Source organism: Ciconia boyciana, chromosome 10 (assembly GCF_034638445.1).
Source record: "Ciconia boyciana chromosome 10, ASM3463844v1, whole genome shotgun sequence".
Lineage (NCBI taxonomy): Eukaryota > Metazoa > Chordata > Aves > Ciconiiformes > Ciconiidae > Ciconia > Ciconia boyciana.
Window position 1 is genome coordinate 40,618,744 of NC_132943.1, and position 26,820 is coordinate 40,645,563.

A 26,820-nucleotide genomic window follows, 5' to 3' on the forward strand; every position below is an offset into this window, starting at 1 on the left:
CAATGTAAAATCAAGCTCACCGTGTCCTGTGAGCTGTTTGAATAATGGATCTAATATTTGTACAGCATTGAGCTTAGTCAGAATACATTTGGTCCCAGATCTAATCCTGGCAATGCTGACAGGCTGAACTTTGTAAGAAACTTTTTTTAATTTAAGAGGTAACGTAATCATGCTGTAATTTTACAAGAGGTCTCATAAAAGGCTTCCAGGAGTTTTACTTCTCTTCAGTATCTCTGCGATCTTGTGCCATGATGTGAGCATCTTGGGAAAATGGTGCTAAAACAGATGAAGAGCTCTTGCTTCTCAGGTGCTAAATGGTTTTATCCCCCCTGCCCCCAATAACCTTGTTAGCACCAGACAAAAGCATTTTGGGGGAAGTGTTCATATTGCTTTGGAATAATTTTTTTCAATATTTTTATTATTTGACTTATCTTCTTGCACGTGAAGGACTATGTATTTATGTATATACGTATGTATTTATAACTTATTATGACATTTGTTTTGTTGTGGGATATTCCCAGTAAAGATTTTCTGGTTTCAGCCCTCGACATGAGCTTCTTTGAATGTGACATAAATAGTTGCATACTCTGCAGTCCTGTAAGTCCAGTCACCAGATACAGTGCCAGTATTGATGGATTAAAAAATGTATTTATTCCTATTTCATTTAAGTCATTAAGTTTATTGGGAGATATTAATATGCTTAACAAAGCTAAACCACTAGAGTGTATTTTTAGTGATTAAAATATTTTTTCTGTGATTTCACAGATCAATAAACTCTGTAAAGCAGGTGGGACTTTCAAAAGTCGTGTTTTGCCTCATTCCTTTCCCCCCGAGACTGAGCACAGGTTTCTACTGGGAGCAGTGCTATGGGGAAAGAGTAATACTGGTAATCCTTAGACTGGGATTCAGCAAGGTGCTTCCAATGGGAATGCTTTGTATGACGAAAGTCAGAAGGATGTATTTACACATCTTTTGATCTGAGCATAAGCATATTTATTGGCATGGGTAATTTCATATGCAATGAAACTTGACATCAGGTGGCAGTTTTTTTCTAGCAAAGGCATTACCAAGTGTCCTCATTCTGTGAGTGAAACTGGAAATAATTTTGTCATTAGCTTCAGTAGGCCCCAGGTCTGTTTCATTTTGCGATACGTCCTTGTGGTAGCGTAAGGCAATGACAAAAAGGATGATGCCTTTTCACACGATATCTGTATTTCAGCTAAACGAGAGGTCCATAACATATAAAGCATGCAAGTTTGTGTGACAAAGTTTGCCTGTTCCTAACTGTAATGGAAGTTAACTGTCATATTATTGAGATACTGAGATAGTAATTAAGTATTTGTGCTTTGAATGCTAAATAAAACTTAGATGTCCAGCAGACTTACTAAAAAATATAACTATTTCCATCGCTACCCAGACCTTCCTGCTTTGCTTTCTCTTTTCTCTAGAAAATCTCGCTTTTGAAAATATTGACATGAATTTGATTTTGAATACTTGCAGAATCCTGAATTTGAAATTGCAGAAGATTAGGAACATTTTTGATAGGCATTTACAATCCTTTTTTCTCCTTTCACTCAGAATGTGTAGACAGTGTGTGGAGGATCTGGTGTATAGAATCTATGGAGTGTGTTTGTAAGAGCTGATTTCAATGTTTTCTCCTCTTACACTGGCAATTTTTTTTTTTCCAAATTTTGAAATCTAAAGACTTTTTTAAATGAAACTGTTAATTTTTCTTTTCTGTGTGTGGTTTTTTTTTCCTTTTATTTCAGTGACTTCTTTTTCCCATGAATAACTTCTTCAATGTTTCTAGCCAAATAATCTGGGTTCTTTTCTCTGATCTCGGTCCCTCAGGTCAGCAATACTGTTATTCCCAAAGCAGCAGTAGTTGGGAAAACTGGATCGTGGTAAGCAAGTCATGTGCTTTCCATTTCCGTTCAGATCCTGGTTTCTTTGCCAAGACCCCTATTTTGGGAACTAGTCAATCCCTTCCTGTTGGTTAATGGAGAAAATAGAGATCAAAGAAGAACCTGACTTCAAGAGTGCTATTCAGCAGTTGCAGGTTAACAAGAGAACTGCAGACATGTTCTGTTAAGTTTGCCCTCTTCTGTTTTTCTTATTTTGGTATTTTTCTCTGTGCAGCTGCCATTTTAAATTTGGATGAGATGCATTTGATGCATAATGACTGCCAGAACAAAATTCACAGTGTGAATGCAGGAGGCTTACAAATTCATTTATACCAATAGAAGTAAACACTCTCCAAATGGCTGTCAGACAAGTTATAACTTTGATCTTATTGGCTTATTCTTGATTTCTGCTGACTCTTTGAAGGGAAGAAATCCTTCAGCTTTTTCTTTTTTTCTTTCTTTTTAAACTTTTGGGGCACGTCATTTGTCTTTATTAAATAATCACAGTTGTGTATGTATTTGCTTTTGCCTCTATACTGTCTTTTTCAGTTAAAAACACTTAGTTTTTCCTTTCTCTTGTTAGGAAAAATAACCAGTGTTCTGGTATGAATTCACATAAGGCAACAGTTTGGCATTTGGGCCAAAATTGAGCTTCAGGTTTTAAAAGCACTAAAATCCTTCAGACTGATACTCAACTTCTCATCTTCAGATAAGATCAGGAGATAGTGCATCATGTTGCTTTACTCAGTTGTTGATTTCTTAAGACGCTTGTTACAGGAGCAGGATCGGATTAGCAGGTGAAGAAACACAATTCTTGAGTGCAGACACTGAAGACAATGCACAGGAGTCGGAGATTCAGATGTAGAAGCCATATGTGTGCAGAAGCTGAACTATATTCAGCTGAACAGCTTCCCATGCCTTTTGTAGTTTTCTTGCAGGCCGGATGCTGTTCACTTCTGAACAGAGGAAATGTAAAAACTTTCCAAGCATGAAACTTAAATTTCAAACCCTCTACCTTTAAAAGTGGGAAGGAAGAAAGGGTTTCCCATGTAGGCCTCTCACTTTTTCTCATATATAATTAAATTATGTATTCATTGTTTTATTCTGCTTTCATGTAATTTCATTTTCAAAGCCAACAGAAATTCTTTTGTATTTCTTTTCTGTGCTTTCACTGCACTCATAACTTTTCCAGTTATATTCCACCAGCAACTTCTGCTCATTTATAATTAATCTTTTTGATCTTTTTTACATTAAAGCAATAGAACTCATAATGTTTAATGTTAGACAGTCCTGCTAGGTTTCCATCATTCACGCATTACTCTCCTGAAAACAGTTGGTATGTTTTGCAAAGTACTGGAATACCGAGTTAATTTAAAGTAAACTGTAGTTGCGATAGAAATGGGCCACCTAATTCTGTGGGGGAAAAGGCCATATCCTGTGCTGAGAAGTCTGCAGTTAATGGACTTCAGCGTATGAGATTTCCCTGGCCATCCCTGCTCTTGTGCCGCTGATCCTTCCCTCGCTGGAACATTTAAACTCCAGGAGTTACGTTGGATAGGAGGAATGCAATTACCGAATTTGGCTCTTTTGGTGCTGACAGGATGATGTATGTTCACCTGCCTTACGAATCCTTATTAAGATGCAATAGCTTCTGTTACTGAAGCCATCTGCGAATATCAACCAGGGGAATAATATACAGGTCTGCTTTTAGTGAAAGAATTTCAGTATCGTTGAGGGATTTTTTTTTCCCCCTATTTATTTTCTTTTAAAGGAATGATGGGTCCAGCAGAGAAATTTCTCCCTCCCCCTCTGTGAATGGTCTATCATGGAACTGTGCTCGTGTGTGATCTCTCCAAGTAGAGATGACTTTTCTCCCTCTTCACAGAAGCAGGTACAGGAAGGTATCTGCTTGCTATAAAACCTTTTTTCCTCCTTATATAGTTAGAAGTTTGATGTCTCTTACAGGAATTTAGTGAGGAGAGAATCCCACACGGTCATGTCTGTTTAAATACTGCCTGTGGTTACAGGTTTCCACAGACTGCAGTACAAAAATCCAAGTGTCAGTGGAAGACAAAGAGATAATTCACTTTCATCTCGAGAACAAAGCTGAACAGAGCAGCTTTTCTCAACTTTTTTAATTCATGAAACATTTATCTTAGAGTCAGGTTATATTATGCTGGCAAGAATATAATCTGTCAGCACTTCTACTATAAACTCCTGTTTTTAGTGTTTTTTAGGAGAGCCTTAGAGGTTCACTTTGAACAGATTTAGCATACAAGGTCTTGGCCTAGAAACATACTTTTCCTCCCAATTAAGAAAAATGAATATGACCGCATGTTCAGTGCAAAAGACATATTAATGCTACATTCAGGTGAAAGTTCAGATGCAGAAAAATGCGATAATTCAGGAGTTACTTTAGTTTTTTCCATATTTTTAATAGCAGGTGTTACTAACTCTGAAGTGAAAGGAAGGCTGGTCTGTGATGAAAAGCAAGGCGTTAGGCTTAGCTGGCAGGCAGAGCTCTATTTCTAGTTTCCATTACCTATCAACTTTAGAAAAATGCTGTTTCTCAAGTTTTTAATGTTTCACAGTATGAAAGTTGTTCTATAAGTTCATGCATTTTAAAGAGATTCCAAATTCGCTTTCGTTTCTTTAGGAACATGTAGTGAATAAACTTAAAAAAAAAAAAAAAAAAGAAAAGCTGTCTGTGAGAAAGGGAGATCACCATAATAGCAAAGAGCCCAACAGCTGATACACTTCAGCTTTGGTGTATGTGCCTGCCTCTGTGAATCCTTGCGTAATAAGGCACACAAGTGACCACTGCAAGTTAATTTTATTCCCCAAATACAGGATTACAAAACATCTGAGTAACGTCCTGGCCTTACCCCTGGTCTAACATCAAGAAACAGTCGTCTTTGCATGATTCCCCCCCCCCCGGGCCTATTCCAAGCGAGGACACAGAAGCAAACTCCATGCTGAAGCTTACGTGCTCAAGCTTATCAAGTAAAACCTGTGGTGACAGATAGTAAAACTGTTTTCCAAATTTGTTCACTGCTTACTGTACAGATACTGTACGTCACGTGCCCGTAAAAGCCTCTGAGAGAGTAGCTGGGAGATGGATGCATTTTTGCTTTGCTTTGAGTGGTGCCCTCTGGATGAGACAGGATGGGGCAGATGGAGAAGAGAGCGGCTCTTGCTGCGAGCAGCTGGGCTGGCCTTGCGGGGGACGCACACAGACTTCGTGTGATGCAGGAAATTGCTGAAGTGAGTTATTATGGGCTGGGCTGAAAGGAGAGACTAAAAAAGAGCTGTCTTGCAAAGGTAGAGGGGGTAGGTGTTTTTAGACTCTCTCCTCCAGTTTTTGTGTTTACCTGTCATATCCCATGAAAATGAGTTTTCTCTCTTTTAAAAATTGCCTTGTTGTAGCTTGTGCTCTAATAAAGAGATCCAAATCCCTTTTGATGTTTCCAGTGCACCTACTTCAAGGCAACAATGCAGGCAATTCCCCTGCAGCATGGAGTGACTTCAGAGCCCACTGTTCTGCCAGATATGTTACATGTTTTCTTCAGAGCTTGCTAGTGCCTTGCTGATGCAAAGCACAGGTAGACCAAGCAGACAGACCATGTCATGAGTAAGGCAAGGATTTGAGTAGGAGCCACGCTTTTAATTTTGCACTTTGCTTGTAAAAAGGGAAGCCCTTGGCCATATTCAGCAAGGGAGATTGAGAGAAAGGTTAGACCTTCCCCAGTGAGTCAATAGCCAGTAATCACGGTACACTTAACGTGACGCTTGTTTTAGGAAAAGTTCAAGTCTAGTGAAGTGAGCTTCCTAAGCATTAGATTATCTGACTTTCTGGAAAAATTTTACCTGTGTAAGATCAGAAGTTTCATTCTAGATACTAGGTTTTTTCCCCCAAATAAAATGAAACATTTCGTGAAAAACTCTTGGGCGGTTTTGTTTGCTTTTAATGAAGAGAATGTGGTGAACAGTTCCACTGTTGAGTGCTTCATGGTTTGAACACTTTTCTTAGCTCAGTCCTTCTGAATGAACATATTTCTTTGAGTTAATTTCTAAATGAACCAAGAAATTACAAATAAATCTCTTATCTGAACACTGTTTAGATAAATCTCAAACTCAGATGTTGTTATCTAAAAGCTCATATCATATCAAACTAATAATTATGTATTGCACCTAGTATATTACACTCAGCTTGATCTAATGGATATGTTACCTTGCTTTTTGAACTTGGCAAAGTAAGTTTGTTCATGTCAGACTTTCATGTATAGCAGGGCTTTCAAAATCCAGAAAAATAATCAAAAGAGCAGAGTTTAAAAAATGTGAGTAGTTTTTAAATGATGCTGAACAGTTTTTGGCTGTGTGTTTTTCTCCAGAGGTGCTTGTTAGGTTTGGGGGTTTTTTGTTGTTGCTGCTAAACTGGTAATTAAAATAAGTATAGGAAGATTCAACTGCTGTGTTACATAGTTAATGGTTGAACTTAATTCTACCGACGCAAAGAAGCTGTAGTATATTAATTATGATTGTCTTCAGCCTGTCTTGTCTTGCCCTGGTATTTGTACATCCATATGGACACAATAGGGAGGATTTACAGCAGAATTTCAGTATTGATTCCAAAATCTTGGGCTTTTATCCTATGAAAGTAAGAACAAAAAATCATTTGAATTTAGGTTCCTTGTTTAACTACTTTTGCAGCAGGATAACTCTTCACAGATCCATAGTTCCAAAGGTCAGGCTGCTTTTCTACAGTACTGGATCACATTTTAAAAGAAGCAATGTTTTCTCTATCTGAAGTCTTTTAGATAGCTCCAGTCCAAGGCAGGCTATTGTTCAAAAAAATCTGTGCTCAGTGGAAGCTAAGAGGTTGATAGGCTCCATAACATAATGCCATGGTGTTTTTCTAACCGCTGATTCTAATGTTAATTTCTGGGTTTCAGAATGGAAAATTGTATGTGTGTGTGCATGTGTGAATAATCATTTTTTTTAAAAAAACAACAATGCAGAACACTTCATATTTTGTTTTCTTTGAACATTGCTATTATCTGTGTATTTTCTGCAGAGGAAGAATGTGTGGTTATTAATATAATTGGGCAGTAGCTCAAGGAGTGAATAGAACTGAGATTTCCTCCATTAATATTTCAATCAAGACCTGATGACTCAGTTAACAATAATAATGCATTCTCCCTAATTTACTGCCCTTTATACTGCTAGGGTGTCATATGCAAGGAGACTGGATACACCCCATGGGTTAAATGTGGAAAAATGGGCCTTTTTACATCTGCGGAGTTCTGCTCTGATGTTTTGTTGTTTCTCCTACTCTCGATTTGTGGTAACAATATCTCTGTCAGTGGGGTAACAGTCAGTGAGACCTTGAAGGTAGCAGCAAAGGAGCATAATTTTCCCTAACTGACAACTCCCCTAACATGAAGACAAGCTCCGCGTTTTTCCTCTGCTCTTTTCCTCATGATACAAGTCCCAGATGTTTGCCCCTGCTCGTCTTGAACCGTAAAGAAATTCAGTTAAATGGCAGATGCATACAGCTGGTCCCTGGATGACAAGGAGCTGTTAGTAAGCCAAGGACCAATTTGCAAGGCGCTCCAGTGAAATTCCTCCGAAGAAGAGATGCTCCAAACTTCGCTCCAAGGGAGATTAAGCCTGGCACTTGGACACCCTATTCACACCTGGTTCAGTTCCACACCGAATGAAGCAGGGGTCCTGGTGCTGTTATAGTAGATTATTTTATAACTAAATACTGAAAAACAGAATGCATGTGCAAAAGGGGTATCATTAACTTACTGCTGAGCTCTTGATGCTGAAAGCTGTGCTGTCTTAACATGCACCCTGATCCAGAGAATATTTATTACTGTTTGATTTTGCTGGGACATTACAGCTAAATAGTAAGCTTTCCAGTTTTATTTTTATGGCATCTGTGTCTGCAAAACTGAGATTTCCTGGTGCTGGTAAAGGAAACACTAGCTGTGCATTGAATAAAAATAAAGTGGCACTTTGGAAATTAAGTTTCAGCAATAGTATTGAGAAACACTTTACAGAGCCATTGCCTTTGTCTAGCTTTTATTATTATTATTATTACTATTATTAAAATCCTTTTCAGGTGGTTTATACTGAATTAACTTATGGAAGGGAAATCAGAAATTTCACATTCATTTTGTGGCACGGCATCCATGTGGTTTTCCTTTTTTTTTTTGGTTTGTGATAGCATGCTTCTTCTGCATTTGTGGAAGGGTTACTGTGTATATATTGGTATTTGAGAGTGTCTGAGAGTAAATACTGTGCCCTGCTGAGCAACAGCAGTTATTTTACAAGGGCTATTTTTTGCATGCAAAACATGTACCAACATTTGTGTTGTTACCATGGACTGGGTACAATTGATATTGCTGCTAGGCCACAAGGTAGCTTGTATGTCCTTGAAATTTTTTCTTGCTAGACTGCTCATATGTGTTTGGTTATCTTTGTCTCCTCTTATGTTATCTTTATCAAGTTTAATTTGTCTGTCAGTATCTTGGGAATTTTATGTAATCACATTTCTATTCCAACAGTGAATTTATAATTGAATAATAATTATTTACATTTTCTTTTTATCAGGATTTATTGGTTCATATTTTATTAATTAGAAATCATGTAAATATACATAGGTTTTGGGTGGGGTTTTTTTTAGCACTTTAAGTCTGTTGAAAACTGTGGAGGACTCAAGAACTGCGCTCTGGCAACGTTTTTATGCTTGAAGTGGATTGCGTGCTTTCTCTTTAAAGATAGTGGATTGCTTTTAATAGTCCAGAGCCTTTTTGTCTTGTTATGTTTGTCTTGCAATCCTTCTATGGGAATAATACTAATTTCCTAGTTTGATCTCAATAGCATATGCGGCCTTGAAGCAGAGACTACTTCAAGACAGAAAGGTAAATGAAAAATACAATAAGATACAAAATGGCACTTGCCAAAGTAGCCTGCTGCCTTTTCTTGGTGACATTTTTTAAACAAAAGGAATTCTGTGAAGCATTAAATGCTGGACTTTATCAGAAATTTGTATTCTAATGCCATATGAACAAGACTGGAAAGAGTCTCCTTGGTCTCCAAGTTCAGGCAAAAGGTCACATGCAGGAGAAGGTAATTTATTTCCAGACTTTTCAAGCAGCTTCTTACAATTAATGGGAATTTTTTATCCCCACTACGTGGAGTGGAGGGGAGTTTTCGTATCTCACTGTTTGAGAACTGCCTTCTAATTTCCAACTGAAATTTATCTGCAGATAATGAATACCCATATGTTCCCGCATCAACACTGCTCTTCAGCTTCAATAGCTCTTTTCCCTCTTTGCTCTTAACCCCTGAGATATTTACAACAGCAATCTAATCCCCTTTAACTGCTGTTTTGTTGGACTGAGTTCTCCTAAATGGTTCAGAGATGTAATGTGAACTACAGGGTATTATCGAGTAGTGTCCCTCCAGAATTACTTTGTCGTCAAACCTCATTAACTACTTTCCTGAAAGGACTTGTTGCAAACAGCGTGAATATACTGATAAAGCATGCTGGTGATAAAAATGTAGGAGGTTTTGTCAGTGAAAAAGAGAATTCAAACATCTCACATCAGAGGAGGAGTGCTTCCCCCCCAACCCCCGGATTGGGAAAATAAAAATGGAATTAAGCTGATGGTATAAACTCTAAAGGCATGACAGAGGTATGATTAACCTGTGTTACCCCGGCTCCCGAGAGACTGATTCAAGCTGCAATAAGTACAAAGAAGGACTACTAGGATGAGTAGAGGAATTTCACATCTTGGGTTTGGGTTTTTTCTTCTCTCCAGAAAAATGCAACAAATTGTCTTTCGATTCCAGTGTCAATACAATGTTTTCTTAGAGTGAAAACTTGTTCTTCAGGATATGATTACACTGTTCAAAGCTGGCTTTCACTTTTAGTAGAAAGTATTTTTGTTAATGTTTTTGTCATGAAATCAGTGATTTTAATGAAAACAGAGAAGTGCATCAGTTTTTAATACCTCTGTCTTCCCATCTTGAAGACTTTGGGTTTTTTTAGCAGGAGATACTGTGGCTGGATGCCTCCTGTACTGGGAGAACAAGTCAGATATCAGTGATGACATCTGACATATGTTACTGCACTATGTAGGTCACTTACAGCCTAATGTGAAAGATGACAAAAGATAATTAATTTTGATTTCATGCTTGCGATTCCTTAAGGAAGACTTTAATGGTGTGTGTGGAGTATCGAGAGACACGTACTGAATCACTGCCTAAGAGCAAGAGCTCAGTCTTTTGGAAGCAGTGATTACACCTTCTAATTCAAACCCACCGGCAAGGGAGATGGCTCTTTTTTCGTGATACTTGAATGCACCTTTTCGGCTAGCTATTATGTGAAGTAAGGATATATCTGCTTAGTAATTGTGAGAAGTGCGTTCCTCTTCTAGCAACCAGGAGCTGGTTTTTAGCACACAAAGTGCCTTGGTTTGCACACAGCCATAAAATCAAGGTCTTTCTATTTACAAGGGTATAGAATAATTTATATCACTGTAACTTATTTAATTGCTTTCTTTTTATATTTAATTCCTAGGGTCTCCGTGTTTACACATTCTATGGTCACCTGCATTCCTGTAATCATGCTACATTCAACATGAAGGTAAGTTCTGTGTACGAATTTCCTGGTTTCTTTAATCATCATGTTCCTTGCTCTGGTAAATACTGTCATGCCCTTTGGTGAAATAGATACCTCTGCAACTGAATTCAGTATTAGTAATGACTTCCAGAGCAGTTCAGTGTGGCACACACCTGCCAGCCAGAGCAGTCTCGCAGAGACTGTTATGATAAAGCTGCCCCCTCCTTGCGCCTAGCTCCTTTCTCCTTTAATCACTGCATGATATCTAAGTCATTCTCTTTTGTCATGATCATTTAGTTACTTTACTTAAATGAAGTTTGCTGTTAGTTTTTTTCCTGGATGGTTAATTTTATAGTTGTTGTCTAAAATGCATCATTTTAGTTGGGATTGGTGACAGACTATGATCTGAATGCCTGTTAACTTTGGAAGGGAAGTAATTTTTCCAAAGTGTTTCTTTGAAGTGATATGAGATATTCTGAAATGATCAAAACATTTATGATGTATGCTTCCTCTAGCTCTCCTTGCCACACTGCTCTTTAAAACTGGTGTGGAAGTGGTGAGGCATGTGCTGTTTCTGCTACCACTTGCACTCTTTTCTCTCAGGGACCATCTTCCCGGAAAAATATCTCAACAGTGTTCCTGTTCCCTGTGCTCTCACTGCCATTTTTATTACAAGCAGAGCAAGGTACTAATTTTTGCTGTAGGAGATCCTGAATATTCTCCTCTTCTTCAGTATCAGCTACTGCTTTACCAACTGCTTATGTCAACCCTGTGTGTGTATAGGGCAGACCCTAGGGGCCGATGTAGCAGAAAGTGTGGGATAAGCTTATGTCAAGGGGGGGAATAGGAATTCCCAAGGCATCTTAATTCTTTCTTGGCTGCATGCGTGTATCTGTATATTTCACAGGTACAAGCTGCCTCTCAGTATTTCGAAACACTGTGGTGTAGAACAAAGAATATTTAACAGTAGCAAGAATTGTGAGAGAAATACTACAGCAATACTATAGCACTGTCTTTAACCTGAGTATTTACAAAGAGCCTCATGCTCTAATGTGACCTGTAATGATTAACAGGAAGCTTAAAGACTGTGTGCTGATAATCTTCCAGATAAGCGTGTTATTTTGATAAAGAATATTATAGTTGGCATTAAACTCTAGACTAAAATCATTGGTTGACATTCTCAATGATTGAATTAGTAAAAATGGAAACAGCTAGTGCGGCATTGATTAAACTGAGTGAGGAATATAATTTCAGAAGCTGTCATTGCAGTTATATAAATTAACTCTGTATGTACTGGAAAACTACTGAAAAGACTAAGTAGTTGGTCCTGAGTTGTACAAGTTACAGTTGTCACATTGGTCGGCTAGCAAAGCAAGTACTACATTTCAACCAAATATAACACCAGAGAACTGGTTTCTTACCCTCTAGTGGTGCTTGCCCACTAAGAAATTTAAATATTCCACCCTAAGCAAGCTGATTAAGGTGTTTTGTGAGGGAAAAAAGGTTTTTATAGACATGTTAGTATTTCCAACAATACTTTCATGGGAAAGATATTGGAGAGTGATCACGGACTATTTGGACAAAGGTGCAACATCATTTCTGGAGTGGCCAACAGAAAGCCTAATGGTTAGACCTAGCCAAAGAAGCTTTGCAGCCTGGCAAAGGTTTGTTGGAAAAGTCTGGTTTCTTAAGTCTGAAATGGTCAAACAGAAGGCTGATTGCTGACAGAATCCTACCTGGATTTCTATATCCTAATGTCATGGGTCTGCAGATCCCATGCTTTGTCAGAAGTCTTCTCTCTAGGGTCGGACTCTGTGAATGCAGTGCTGTAGTGGTGAAAGATCCCAAGAGATTCACTCCTTTTTCTGCTTAGGATATAGGTCAGTTTAAGTGGGCTTGTGATAGTCGTGTCCCAGGCTGCTTGGTGCCAGGAGTTTTGAAAGAACATGAAATTCTAATTACACAATGTCCTGTAGAGAAAATACAGAACAAATTTTCCTGTTCGATCAGAGAGCCATCCAGGCAGTGTGTCCAAAAATTAAAGGATATTTTAGGGGAAGAGTATTGTATGAGGAAGAAGGAAAAAAAGAATAATATGTTTATACAAATTGAATAAATCCTCATTAAACTCTGTGAAACTAGTTAAATCTGAGTTATTTACTATACCATGCTTCTGAAACTGTAGCTAATAGTTTTTTGTTAAGTGGGTGACGTTTAAAGACAGAACTCTTAATAGCGTTCAGAGTCCATAATTATCAATTTTTCTATGGAACATAACTGCCAGTTTGGCACCTGAAACGTGGCCGTTTGTTGGAGGCTGCCTTGCTGGGACATGAGCTCTCTGGAGAATCTGGCCGGTAGTCACATTGCCCTGATAGGTACTCTGCTCTAACTTTTGTAGTCATGGTTATGTCAGGACTTAAAAGATAACGCTTTCAGCAGTGTATAAATTCTGCGGTTTTCCAAGTTGGTTCTCTGCCTGTGGAAAGTTTGAGAAAATTTGAGCAAAATCCATATAGCTGCTTTTGAATTGAAGAAGTAGAAAAATGCATCTTTCCTCCTAAAAGTTAATGGTACCACTCCTTTTACTCCCATGTCCCCATAACACAACTAACTTTGTAGAGAAAAATGTTTCAGACATTTCTTTTCCACTGAGGGCTAAGCCTTTGAGTAGAAATATGTGCATGTGCTTGTAAGGGTGGTTTTTTAGAGGCTACTGTGCGTGCTCCAATTCTCTTCAAAGGCTCTGAGTGCAGTAAAAGATACATGTGAACATACCTTACGTGGGAAAGCAAAGATACCCGCTCTAGGGAAACCCAAGTGAGACTGCACCTAAGAGGCAAAGTAATTTCCCCAGTTTTTGAATGTTACTGGGATTTGAGGTGACCCCACTTAATTGTTGGACTCCATATGACTTCACAAATGTAGGCTCATGGTGGGAAAAGGTGGTGGAGGGAGCCCCATTGCTACCAAAGTGCCTACACCTGGACGTCAAGGCAGGGATGTCCAAGTCACAAGAAGGACATGGAGCTGTTGGAGCGTGTCCAGAGGAGGGCCACAAAAATGATCCGAGGGCTGGAGCACCTCTCCTACGAGGACAGGCTGAGAGAGTTGGGGTTGTTCAGCCTGGAGAAGAGAAGGCTGCGGGGAGACCTTATCGCAGCCTTCCAGTACTTAAAGGGGGCCTATAGGAAAGTCAGGGACAGACTTTTTAGCAAGGCCTGTTGTGACAGGACAAGGAGCAATGGTTTTAACTAAGGGAGGGCAGATTTAGACTGGATTTAAGAAAGAAATTTGTTACGATGAGGGTGGTGAGGCACTGGCACAGGTTGCCCAGAGAGGTAGTGGAGGCCCCATCCCTGGAGCCATTCCAGGTCAGGTTGGACGGGGCTCTGAGCAACCTGATCCAGTTAAAGATGTCCCTGCTCTTGCAGGGGGCTTGGACTAGATGACCTGTAAAGGTCCCTTCCAATCCAAAGCATTCTATGATTCTCTAAGTCAGCCCTGGCCCTTTCCTTCTGTCTTGTGGATAATTATGGAGAGGATATTATACATCTGCATAATTCCTGCAAAGATGAAAAATCAAACCACTATCATTTTTACATTAGTACATGTTTTTGATCAACAACTAGGGGAAAACAATGCCATTTCATACAGCAGAATTCATACGAGGAGTGGTGATCTCTTCTTGAACATTGGCATGTAATATAAAATCTAAGTATGGCCTAAAGAGCATTTGAAATAAGTTTTGTACATACTTTGCACAGTGTTTTCGCAGCTTGGCAAATCACCTATGCTAATGAAGTATAAAGGCTATAGATGCTTGGCTGAATCATTCTGAATTTAAAGTAGAAAAAAATTTGGTCCCTTATGTGTGTGTATATATGTGTTTGTGGTCAAATAAGACTATGATTATCATTCACCTGTGTTTGTCTGTATCTGCCATGCTGTGTTTGTATGATGTCTGCAGGTTAAGAAATCGTTACAGAGGTTACCAAGTTTCCTTAGAACAAAAAAGTATTTTTGGGAGTTACAGTTTATATTAGGAAAACCTAAAAGACTATAAAAAATATGCATGATAGCAACTGCCCAATCTTACCTCCCCAAGCCAAAATGCAAACAGCTTTTAGGTCATTCTTCCATTGATTTACTGAAGGACAAATAATGTCAGACAGTTTTTAAACAAAAACAAAATTTCAATTTTGTTTACCTCTTCAGCAGTCCAGTTGGATGTCAGCTACCATTTAGCTGGGCCAATAATATTGATATTTGATGTCAGTTCTTATTCATTACTGCACCCAAACGATGCAAAAGTCAGATCTTTCAGATGTTTCTATGGATGGCCAAATAAAGACAGGAATGTCTGACTGCATCTAACAGTCACAAACAAGAAAAGAACAGAATACAAAATCAAAAACCTATCTGCTCTTATTGTTATTTATGTATTCAAAGTGTTCACCTCTTTGCATAAACTCAAAGCCAGTTACTTACAAAGGTTACCTAGTAATATCAAACGTGTTCAATTATACATGCAAAAGGGCTAATAGGTTCTTCCTCTAGTTTATTTCTGTCTCCATGCATAAGAAATATAATTACAGAACTGAATTACTTTTAAATACAGATTTTAGTATCATTAGTTAACCATTTTCAGGCCATCGAATGTTGTTAGAAGTAAAAAAAATGAATCTATTCTGTCTCTGTGTCATGGCAAAGAACAAAAACTGCATCAAAATTCTCTCATTTCACTTGTTGGCAAAAAGCTCTTTCTGATAATAGTGAAACTCTCAGAAAACTGCTAGAATCCACTTCCACGTCCGTTCTCTGAAATATTCATGTTATTCCCTATTTTTGGAAGTACTTTTTCTGGAATGCTCTCTTCCCTTGGCCAGGCATACTGTTTAATCACTTCCCATCATCTCTGATGCTATTGTTATTCACAGACCCCTACACTCAGCAAGTATGTGCCTGTTTTATGCATATCTTATCTGTGTAGACCAGATAAGACGTTCTGAAACCACTCGAGAAGAATTGGGTAGATCCACCTTTATTTTGATCAGTTTAAATATTCTTGCTATCTGACTCCCATATCAGAGTCTTAATATAGAAGGCTGGATAAACAAGTAAGAATATCCCTACCAGATAGCCTAGAAGTAAAAAAATGCCTCCAGCTCTTTCTGTGAGGAAGCTCCAATATGTATGGACTTATCCAACCGTGTTCAGAAGGCCAAGGAAATTCAGGATGCATTGGTTTTTATGGGGGTGGCTCTCCCAAGGTGCTGTATTTCTATGTCCCTGAGAAAAAAGACAGCCTTTTAGCAAAGGTGCTTCAATGGGACTGCAAAAAATCTGAGCCTGATTTTTAAATGTCACACCTTGTTTATGCATTCAGTTTCCCATCACCATTTCTAGTTTCTTATCAGAGATCGTTTGCAAAGAAAACCTTAGTGATAGGTGTCATACACCTCGGTAAGTCGATGACAGAGAAAAATCCTTTTTTCTTTCATGCATAGCAGATGATGGTGACCGAGGAACCTTTAGTGTCAGTGTTTAAATGTACCAACTGCCCCTAGAGTTTACCTCTGCACTTCTAAATCAGGCAAAATGCAGTTCCTTCTCTTAGTTTGGAAGAAATTTGGCTTCCTGGATTATTTTTGGATCAATTTCCCAGTTATAATTTCTTCTGGGGAAAAAAAAATTCTGTTAGCCTTGAAGTTTGTTTAATCAAGGCCCAAGTTGCCTTCGGAAACTTGGAATTAACCAGCCTTTCTATTCTCCCCAGTGTAATTTATTTGTTTGAGATTTTAAACCCAGTCCTGTCAAGATTACTAACTCTGAAAATAATCACAGGTCAAGGAAATTCACCTTCTTTTGTTTTAAGCGTTCGACACTTTAGGAGAGGTGAGGTTAGCTCATTCTGCCACAGGACCTCTCTCCTCCAGCCTCAGGGTTTAGATCTTTCTTTCATTTACAGGGATGATTTTTTTTTTTTTTTTTTTTTAAACCCAGGCATCCCTTCTGGTGGTCTTTATTGTCACCATGCAGGTACTCTCAGGAAATCACGAAGTGTCCCGTAACATTCACCCAAACAAACACGCAAAAGCCTAGATTTGAGAAGACCTTCTTTTGTTCTTCTTCCTGGTGGTAGGTTCTAGGAGAGTATTTCAAACCCATCAAGAAATGGAAAGCAAAGAATCTTGATGTAACATTGATCATTTCTGAAAATGCCACTGCCTTGTGTTCTCTTTTCTTGCTTTGCCATGGAAAAAAAGGAACATAGTTTTTCCCAATAATGATATTTGTAGAGACATGACTTTCAGCCTTCTCTGTCACTAGGCATTACAAGATGGATATCTGCCTGTCTGCAGGTATCACCTTAAGGCCTCAGGTTCTGTAAGAGGTGCTGCATTCCTACCTGGTCAGTCCTTTCAGCGCCCTCTTTGCGGCATGTCCTCTTTGCTGGATACCATGGTCTTGGTGCTGTGAGTGCAAGACATACCTCAGGTTAACATGGTGTCTACTAGTACCTGGACTCTGTAATTATAAAGTGAAGTAAATGAGGGACAGCTGCTCTTCCTTGGGAGCAGGCTGCATATACCATGATGGCTGAAGGTTTCTAGTCATGATCACTGAGACTTCTGTGCTCCAGAAGTGGACTACATGGAGATGGTGTAGATGAGGAACACCTAGACAAGGAAGGTCGGAAGCAGGGGAGGTGCTTGCCATCATACTGTCTCATTCGTTCGTAGTATGACTAATGTTCATTTATATTGTTACTAGATGAAGAAGAGAATTGACCTTCTAACTTCATACTTCACTGCTGAATAAACATACATTTACTCAAATTTTGGTCTGTATTTATAGACTATTATCAAATATTCTGTGAATATTCTAAATCTGAGAAATTCTAAATCTGGGAAACTAAATATTTCCTTTTGGAGGTATGCAGTATACCTGTCCCCTTGTAGTTTCTTAAATTAATTATAACTTGTGCTTTAGGATGTCATGCTGTCCCCCACCCTGAGTGGGACACCATGATGTGTCACTGGGAAGCACTGCTCTGAGTGAAATGAGGCTGTTACACAGCCAAACTGTAATGCTCCGAGACATGGAGACAATCCAGATGTAGGCAGAGAAGTTTTGAACCAGCAGGAAATGAAATATTTAACTTTTCTAATTGAAGTTTTTAATCAGATTTTGCTCTCGTTTAAATCTTTGCATATGCTGAAGCTTTGTCTCAACTCTTCATGGTAAAAGTTTGGGGTAATGCATAGACATTTGGATTTTAGACAACTCTGTGAAGCTCAAGAAGATAAAATGTGGCATCATTTTTAACTAGCTTTAACATAATTTGCTTTTGAGTAACTTTAAAAAACCTGTATGTTTTAGGTCAGATAGGCCCTTGGAAAGATCCTCAGCAGAAACTGATAATTAACTGACCATACAGTATTTTCTTTTATGTTTTCAGACTTTATATTTACATTATAAACAAATTGTTATGTCCATTTGCTTATAATGGAAAGAAAAAGAGATTATCCCCTTTAAGGTGATTTTGTTTGCTTAATTCTGTGTTCTGCGGTGAATGTGACCCTCTGTATATACAATATATGAAGCAAGGACTGCTTAGCATGCAAAACTGCTAGCAATGTGGAAAACTTTGCCCTTCTTTCTTAAAGGAGAGGGATTAATTTGTGTATCCTAAGGAATAAGGATTTTTTAAAATTACATCTCCTGGCCCAGCACACCAGACTTTCCTGTGGCAGATGTACACTGTGGGTCCAGGCCCCAGCATAATTAGTTTTTCATTTTAACAGCTGGTTTTTAAACGTGTCATTTTGCAAAACAAACAAAATCAAATACGAAGTTACATCAAGATTCTTTTAAATTCAATTTCCCACCTGCGATACAGTCAAACTTGCCTCTCAGTGTGATATTTCACAGGAAATAATATTTTAAAATACATGAGAAAGCAGCATACCATCCCCACACTCTATCCTGTAACTCTCTCATGTGACAGTCATTTTCTCGATAAATTGTGCAACTTTTATCCACAGTGCCATTGTTATCACTGACTTGAATGGGAATGATTGCAGATGCTCGGCGCTGAGTTGTGAGGCTGGGGCTCCCGACGTGGCTGCTCACGCTGAATCTGCTCACCTCCAGCTCACCCAGCGCTCCCGGTTTGCTGTGGTCAGGTGTGGATGGGGGCTCACGTTACATTCGTCAGGTTACCTGTTGAAATAGTTGCTATCGGTATGGTTTTGCGGTGGTTACAAGCAGAGAGGTAACAGCTCTTCCAACAAAAAGCATGTTTGTGCTAAGTTAACTCTTCAGAAGGGCTTGAACTAAATTTGGGTTAGAGAAGTGGGTTTAGTTTAGACCAGTGGTTTGTGTTTGGTAAGAGGGGTCTTGAACTGTTTACCACTTATCAAATCATGGCCAAAGGGAAGCAGGGTGCTTGAAACAGTGCTGTATATGTGGTTGTGTAGTACATGGCTTTATACAATACAAAATTGGATTTAAAATTAATTTATGCAAGAGTGAAAGTAGGGCCAAATTTGGAAAGGCCTCTCTGTTATGAAAATGCAATTAATCTGTAGTTGAACAAATATCACTGTTAGCAGGTACTTGAATATCAGAATGATTTAATCTGAAAATAATTGAGACTGCACAGCTGAAGTCCATCAGGGATGGGAATGCAGATTATTCTATTTTGATATTTAGCTGTTTTTTTGTGAGGAAGTTCTTGAAATAATGGGATGAGATTTGTTGAACTGATCAATCTTTCACCTGAACTACTTTGAAACTGGGAAAAACATTCATACACTTCCCAGAGTTCAGAATTGGGCAAGCTTCTGTGAATACAGTTTATATATTGTTGATATTTCTTCTTTATGCATTTAGTTTCCCTTAAAAAATGCCCAAAGACAAGATAAAGAGCCAACTATTAAGTTGAGCTTTTTCATTTTACAAGTTCCTTTGATAGTTTCTGTTGAAAAAGGGCACATACAGTTTACTGACACTTACTTTCTTTCAGTGCCTTAGATATTCTGCATTTTTAAATGGACAATTTCACATTTCAACAATAGATCTATTGCCACTAATACTAATTTGTGAATTTATGAAAGTATGTATTAAGTCTATATATTAACATTATTGCAATGGATACTACCCAGATTTTAAAAATGTACTTATTTAGACTTTAAGGAACTGAATGACAACGCCCTGTACACGAACATGGCATACCCTAGGAATTTGTTATGCTTATTGCTCTCAGGAGTGTCTAATCAACTAATGATGGCACCTAACTTCACTTTAGTGGTACTATCTCTCAAAATACTGAGAAAAGCCAGTAATGGCAATTATCATTCTTCTCTTCCTCTCACTGCACAGCTCCCAGAATTCAAAGCCACTTCTTTGATGGTTAGAAAGGAAAACCAAAATTGATTATTTTAAACCTCTCTGCAAAAGATACTGCTCTCTTTGCAGTACTGTTTCAAGTGCAATGTCAACTATGGCTAGCAGTAACTCTGCAGGGAGTGCAGTGATCTTGGGTTTCATATGTAAATTTATGCAAAGGGATTCTGCAAGCCTAGCATGTGTTGTTCTCCTCCAACACCACAAGGCACTTCGTGCTACTTGATGTGGCGAAGGGAAGAGAGATTCCCTCTGTTTCACACAGCAAGAGGAAAGCCTGCAGAGTGCATGTAAACAAACAAGAGACCCATGATCCATCATTATCTTTGAAAGTCAGTAGAACTGGAAATTCTGCTGCAACAAAGTTCTGCCATTTCCATTGACTATTTTTAATGGAGCTCCTGCTTTGGAGGACACAAGGGGTGTTCTTAAGGAGTCTCCATATGCTGTGAAAGGATAAAATTAATAACCTAGAAATAATACCATTTTAGGATATTCTTCATCTTGATCAAAATCATCACTGAGAAAATGGGGATAAGAAGTAAAAAAACCCTATCTTGATAACTTTAAGCTTCTTAGTATGCGATGGCCCACGTACCTGTTCATTTATCAGCACAGACATCTCGTCCACGTCTTTTTTCCACTTCCCGATATATTTGTTTCTCCTCCGCTTTCTAATAGCAATAGACTTTTGGTCACTGATAACATTGAAGAGGCATCTGTGTGCCTCTACCCTTCTGTAATAAATTTCCTTTCTGCTCATAACCTCTCCTGAGGACTGTCTGGTTGTTGCCTTTGCTCTCTTTGGTTGTTTGCATTAACAGCACTCACTCCTCAGTCAGCGCTTCTCCACGTGCCTCTCTCCCCTTTGCGTTTCCCACCAGGACTCGCTGTTTCCAACTGTACGCGTCTGAGTACCTGCAGACAGTCCTCATCTTATAGCTGAAGCTGGTCAGGTCCCAGCACGTACCAGCAGTAACTGCAAAGTATTTAATCTTGGACCATAACTTAGAGCGGCTAATTTGAAGAACCCTACATTTTTAGAGCACTTCTGCTGAGCTAACGTTCTTTCACCTTCATTACAGTACGTGATCAGTATGTTTGTGTTCTGGACTGCAGCATCATGTGAAAGAGGAAAGCGTTGACACAGAATTGTCCTATTATGTTTGCAAAGCGTGTTTTGACTTACCACATTTGTTATGAACCTCAGCTGCTGGGGTGCCTGAAGGAAAAAGAGCCAGCAAAAGAATTGGAGCTGGGACAGGAATGATCCCTGCTTCCCACAGGCATAAAACATCAGTTATCCTGAGGCGTCTCCTTTGAGCTAGTGGGGTAGGTGCTGATATTGCCGTGGAAGTGGGATTAAGAGAGAGCTTGGAACAGATTCTTGTACTTTGGAATCCATAATGTTTTTTAATAATAGATATTGTATTGCCTGTTTGTTCAAATGCTCACAGTGCACACAGAGCTGGATTAGAGGAGGAGGACGCTTTTGCCCCAGAGCACGCACAGTCAGTACGCTCTCAAAACCTGTGCATCGAACCATAATATCAAGGGATTACAATAGCTCAGTAATCACAATAGGTACAGCAAAAATAGCCAAAGTCTTACAGCAAGTTGTACCAGTTCTACACAGTGGAAAATTAGGAGTTGTTCATTGACAACTGCTAATAAAGTTGGAGGGTTCTTCTGTGGAAACTAAGAGTGAAGCTCTGAGAGATGATTGTTTCTGCATCAATACCTTGGATTCACCTCACCTCCAGAAGAGCTGGTGTCTCACCAGTTTGTGTTTATTCAAAGCTGTAAAAAATCTCACAGGGAGTGAGAACCAGACCCCAGTTGCTTGAGCTCTGGGTGTTTCACTGCTTTGAAACATAAATGGTCCTTTGTCACTTTGATCGGCATGCAGAAGTTGAAACTATAAAAGGAAAAAGCTAGTAAAAAAGCAGATGGGAAAACACTGGTGCTGCCTGTAAATAGCCCTTAATCACCCCTTTTCCCCCACCCTTGATGAAGAAAATTATTAAAAATAGACCACTACACTTTCAAAGTGGTAATCAGTGTAGCTCTGTATTTTTGCCAGGCTAAGTAATTCCATGTCTTTCTAAGAAGATGCTATTTTCATTTGAAACTGGGATGATTTAAGCCTGATATTTCAAAAATGGGTGGTGATTGATTAGTCATCAGTCTAATAATGGGCTACATCTGCATTTTTTCCTCCATCGTTATCATATTTTACATAATTCATTTGGCCTAATTGGACATGAAAGTCTTTTTCCCTGTAACGACTACAGCAGATTCACCCGCCCCTGCTTGGATTCTCTTGAGATCCCTCTGTCCTTGCTCGCTGCTGCTCAGAAAGCCCAATTGCACCCCGTGGGATGGGGTGGCACAGGGATGGGACTCTGTCTGCCCTGCGTGCCCCCTGTTACTTTTTCGGAGCGTAGTTAGTTTTTGCATTACAACAAGGCCTGAGGTAATAACTCTCATCAGGTTTCTGATGTGCTTCATGCTGTAAATGTGGGAGGTAATGATTCCTTCTCTTAAAAATATTCACTTTAACACATATAAAATGGTGGCAGAGTTAAGTGACTTAGGATGTGTCCCACAGGGAACATCTTAGAAATGCAGATTATTCGAGTCTGTCTCAGTTTGAGGTAGCTGAAGCTATTCCTCATGTGGGTACTTTGTCTACTGGCACTTAATGGCAAGGAATTTCTACCACACTTTATGTACACAGAACAAACTCCTTTTACTTACTTCAGAGTCTGGTGGCAAGACTGGTAAGACTGGCAACAAGCTCATCAGCCCTTTGTTATGCCACAGGTCAACCAGATTCCCAATAGTAAGGGAAGGGGGAAATTATTACCAAGTTTCTTTCTAGTTACCAAGGGACCTAGAGCTTGAACCTGTTTCCACTGAGGTTGATGAAAATCTTAGTCTAGTCATCGTAAGAGTCCTTTAAAATACACTTAATACAGCTGCATCTGTTTTGAAAACAAAGGACTTGCACGTCGGTAAACTTGACTGATTTGACTGTGAACTCGTCATAGTGAAAATGAGTTGCCTGTTCACTCACTATTTTCCCTTTTTAAAAATATTTGCAAAAGGTCATGAAACAACTACTGACCTGCCTTCAGAATTAAACTTTGAAGAGGATACTCCTGGGAAGAGTTTATCTCACCGTCTAAATTACATAAAGCCACTTGTTGCAGTTCATATATTATTGATCTTTCAGCAATAAATCCAGAGGTGTGTTCATAAGCAAGAGACATAGTTATTCAGATTTTTATCCTTATCGCTAGTATGAAACAGCAATTTGCAGGAAATATCTGCCTAAAGTGTACGTGTTGATTAGTCCCATTGTTAGTCATTATTAATATTCAGAAGAAAAATGTATGTTTTTAAAAAAGGAAAGAATGAAACAAATTTTGAAAACTTCCTGGAAATTATAAAAATCTGTTAATTCCTGATGTTATAATTATTTGTGTTTCAATGGTTTGCAAGTGCCAGTTGAGACTGGGATTATGTTGTCTATGGGGCTGAGCATACCCGTTTTAATGGGAGATATTCCGTAATACAAAGATGTTCATTAAGTCAGCAGGGAAGGTAAAGAGTGGAGGGTGGAACAGTAAAGGCAGTTAAAGGACTTGCAGAGTCCTTTAAGTGGAGCCTGGAACAGAACCAGTCTTTGAATCCAGACTAATTGAATCCTTGTATAAATTCTTTAATTACTTCAGCATGCACACACAAAAAAGTACCAACTTGATTATATAGAATAGGAAGCAAGTCTTACTAGTTTTATGAATCATTCTACATGCTGTTTGATTAGGGGAAGTAATAGAACTGAGCTGTGGCTGCTGCAGCATAAAATGTAGTGTAAATGGAAATCAGTACAATGGAAATCTGCTTTTGCACATTTTCTCCTTGGATCTCATTGTCTCTCCTTTTACATGTAGGAAAATCAGTCAAGCCCTGATGGTCCAGCTTGCTGTTCAGTAAAATATGTCATCAAAAAGACATAATAAAAAAGACTTTAGTGTGGCAAGAAACAAAAAGAAGAAAATGAAGAGCAAGGCAGAGGGCTCTTCCCCGAATAACTAAAATAATAACTGTAAAAGGAATGAAAAAGCCAAAAGCTCATAGGAGAATTCAAAGTGATTCTGCTTTAAAGCTTTTGAAAATGGCCCATGGCCAGAGGCAAATGAGTTCGTTTAACATATGACTTATCCCTTTCTTGTTCTTTGAATGACATGTAGCTTCAAATTATCCTTCAGCTTGATTACATTCCTGGTTTATTTCTTCCTATTGAAAAGTTGTCACCCCACATCTCCAGCTCACTTGATTTCGAAAAGGTATGTAATAGAGATGATATCAAGCGAAGAAGTGGTGAAATGTAATAGCTGGCTCATTAACAAAATCCTTTTGGTATGTTTTTAGTGTAGCAGCTGCCTTGGAATCAGTAATAATTAAGGCATTTAATAATAAGTCTGTGGACAGAGTATGCCAAGCCTGATAAAATACCTGTTAGCATGTGTTGATGTGTTACTGTCTGAACCCTGTGTTTTCTTACTTCTGTTTGCAGATGAGGTCTACTGCCTTTTCATGGAAATCAGGCAAAATATGCTGCTGGGCGTTGCATTTTATGCACAGTTTGTTTATACCAGGCATCCGGGAGGAAATTGGTAAAAAGTCTGCAGACTTTTGATGGCAAGAATAGGTTGATCTTGCTACTAAAATAGATTGTTAAGCCCTTTGGAGCAGGACCACCTTCTCTGGCTTGTTTACACAGCACCTGGCACGGCGGGGTGGTGCTCTCAGACCAGGTTTCTACAGCACCGCTTCTGTTCACACAGTACCTGCAAGGATCGGGGGGGAAGGGGGGGGGGGGAGGGGGGTTGTCCTTTCTGATGTGGCCACAAATCACCTCGTGAAAGAGAACTTAAATAACAAGTTCGGATGTTCACTGTGCCTGGTACCTACTAACGATTTGATTGTGTAAATTCCTGCAGGGGGAGATGTGCTTACCCTTGTATTTCTTAGGCATCTGTAGTAGAAATGGGAGAAAATAAACGTGGCAGACAAGACGATGGCAAGATTGAAAGAGGATGGGGTATGGATCTTCTTTTGTGGTGTGCCAGCTAATGTAGCAAAATTAATTCATAGAAGGAAGAACCTGTAGTAAAAGTAGATCAGATTGTTTTCCTCGTAATTATGCAACTAGTAACGATCCCTTAATCAGGGCCAGTGGAAAGGTCAAAGTCAGCTCTGCAGTTGCAGTCACTTTGCAGCAGGGACTGTCTCTGATCAATGTTTGCATAATATCTATTTCAGCGAAGCATTCTTGGTGCTATTATGAGCTATTAGCTAGACCGTGCTGTTACTTAAGAGAGAAATGTCGTATTGAAAATCCATGGGCACAACTGTTGATGACATACGGAGGAGTCACAGAGCACCCACTGGAGTGTCTTCTGTAACTACACGGGGTGGGTTATGCACAGTCTTAATCCAGATGGGCGGTCCATTAATCTAGTTCAAAATTGCTGAGTTACCAAAGCTGTAATTAAGGAGCATTTATTCAATTGATTTGAACTGAAGTATATTGGACATATGCAAAACAAGTCTGAAGACAGGCATATTCTAAACCAAAACAAAACCAACTCCCCCAGTATTTACTAAAATGCCTCTACGGATAGAAAAAATCAGAAGTAAAATGCAAGAATATGTCAAAGTCATATTAGAGGTTATGAAATAATGGGTATAAGGGATACCAGTGATTTCCTGTGTGGACTGTTGATAATGTTGGACATAATCTTTGCAGAAGAAAGTGGAAAGAGGATGGTGAGGTGTGGGGAGCTGCTCCAGAAGCTGAGTATTTACACTGAGGAATGTAGGGATCTATCCACATGCACATACTCCGTTCCTCTTCCCTTTACTGGCATGATAGATAATCACTTAAGGATAGGAGACGTCCCACTTGGTCATGCATGTCCCACCCTTCCATTTCGTAGGTGCTGCTATGTGCCAGCTTCACCGAAACCTCTGCTCAGCTGAGACATGCACCTTTAACCTCCCTGAAAGTCAAGTTACAGGGGTCTCAGAATGGGCTTCTAAAATTGGTGATCAGTTTTGAAGGAGTTGCTTTATAAAAACCAGTGATGGACACATTCATAATTAATCCAGACTCCATGCTATCTGAAAAGAGGAAGGGGGGGGAGAAAAGAAAGAGCTTCAGCTCTTTGGCCCAGAAAATAGTGTCTAAGGGGGGATATGAATGATACTGTAAGTGAAATGCATCAGGGATAGGGAAGAAGGGAGGAGTACTTCTGCAAAAAACCCCTTGTATTTAACCTAAAGGATACAGATTGCATGTGAACAAGTACTTTTAAACTCTCATTTTATACTTATGGGCTGAAAGATTTATAAATGCAAGGACAGACAGGTTCTGGATCAGCAGCAGGGGGTGGATGGGGGAACTGCTGCTATTCTGGAATTCAGTACTTTTATTACGGCAAGCATATGAAAGCATTGCTTGTAAGATAAGGGACTGTATTTGATGACTCTTCCAGTCTCATACCCATGATGATGCTTTTTTTTTCCCATTAAAAATTTGCTTTATTGAGATCCAGTTCAAGCCATGCAACAATTTGGAGTGTAGCTGTCGTATTTGGGGTTTTTTGTTGTTTGTTTCCTGAACGGCCTGCTTGACCTTGTCGTTTGTATAGGCTGAACTTCATGAAGGGAGCCAGATGAAATGAAAGAGAATTAGGCGGGTACAGCTGGCGAGATAGTAAAACAAATAGCTTTTCTGTAATGCTCAGCACCACTATGTTGAGGTGTGATGCATTTACGGTTACTGAGTTTTTT

At 39.1% G+C, this 26,820-nt stretch overlaps 1 protein-coding gene across 3 annotated transcripts in view; it reads left to right on the forward strand.

Moving 5' to 3' along the window:
• SPAG16 (sperm associated antigen 16) overlaps positions 1-26,820 on the forward strand; it is a 419,391-nt gene that overhangs the window by 281,829 nt on the left and 110,742 nt on the right. For all 3 annotated transcript variants that reach the window (XM_072875058.1, XM_072875060.1, XM_072875061.1), the window contains exon 14: positions 10,498-10,563. In XM_072875058.1, coding sequence (XP_072731159.1) covers positions 10,498-10,563 — 66 coding nt within the window. The remainder of the gene's footprint in view (positions 1-10,497; positions 10,564-26,820) is intronic.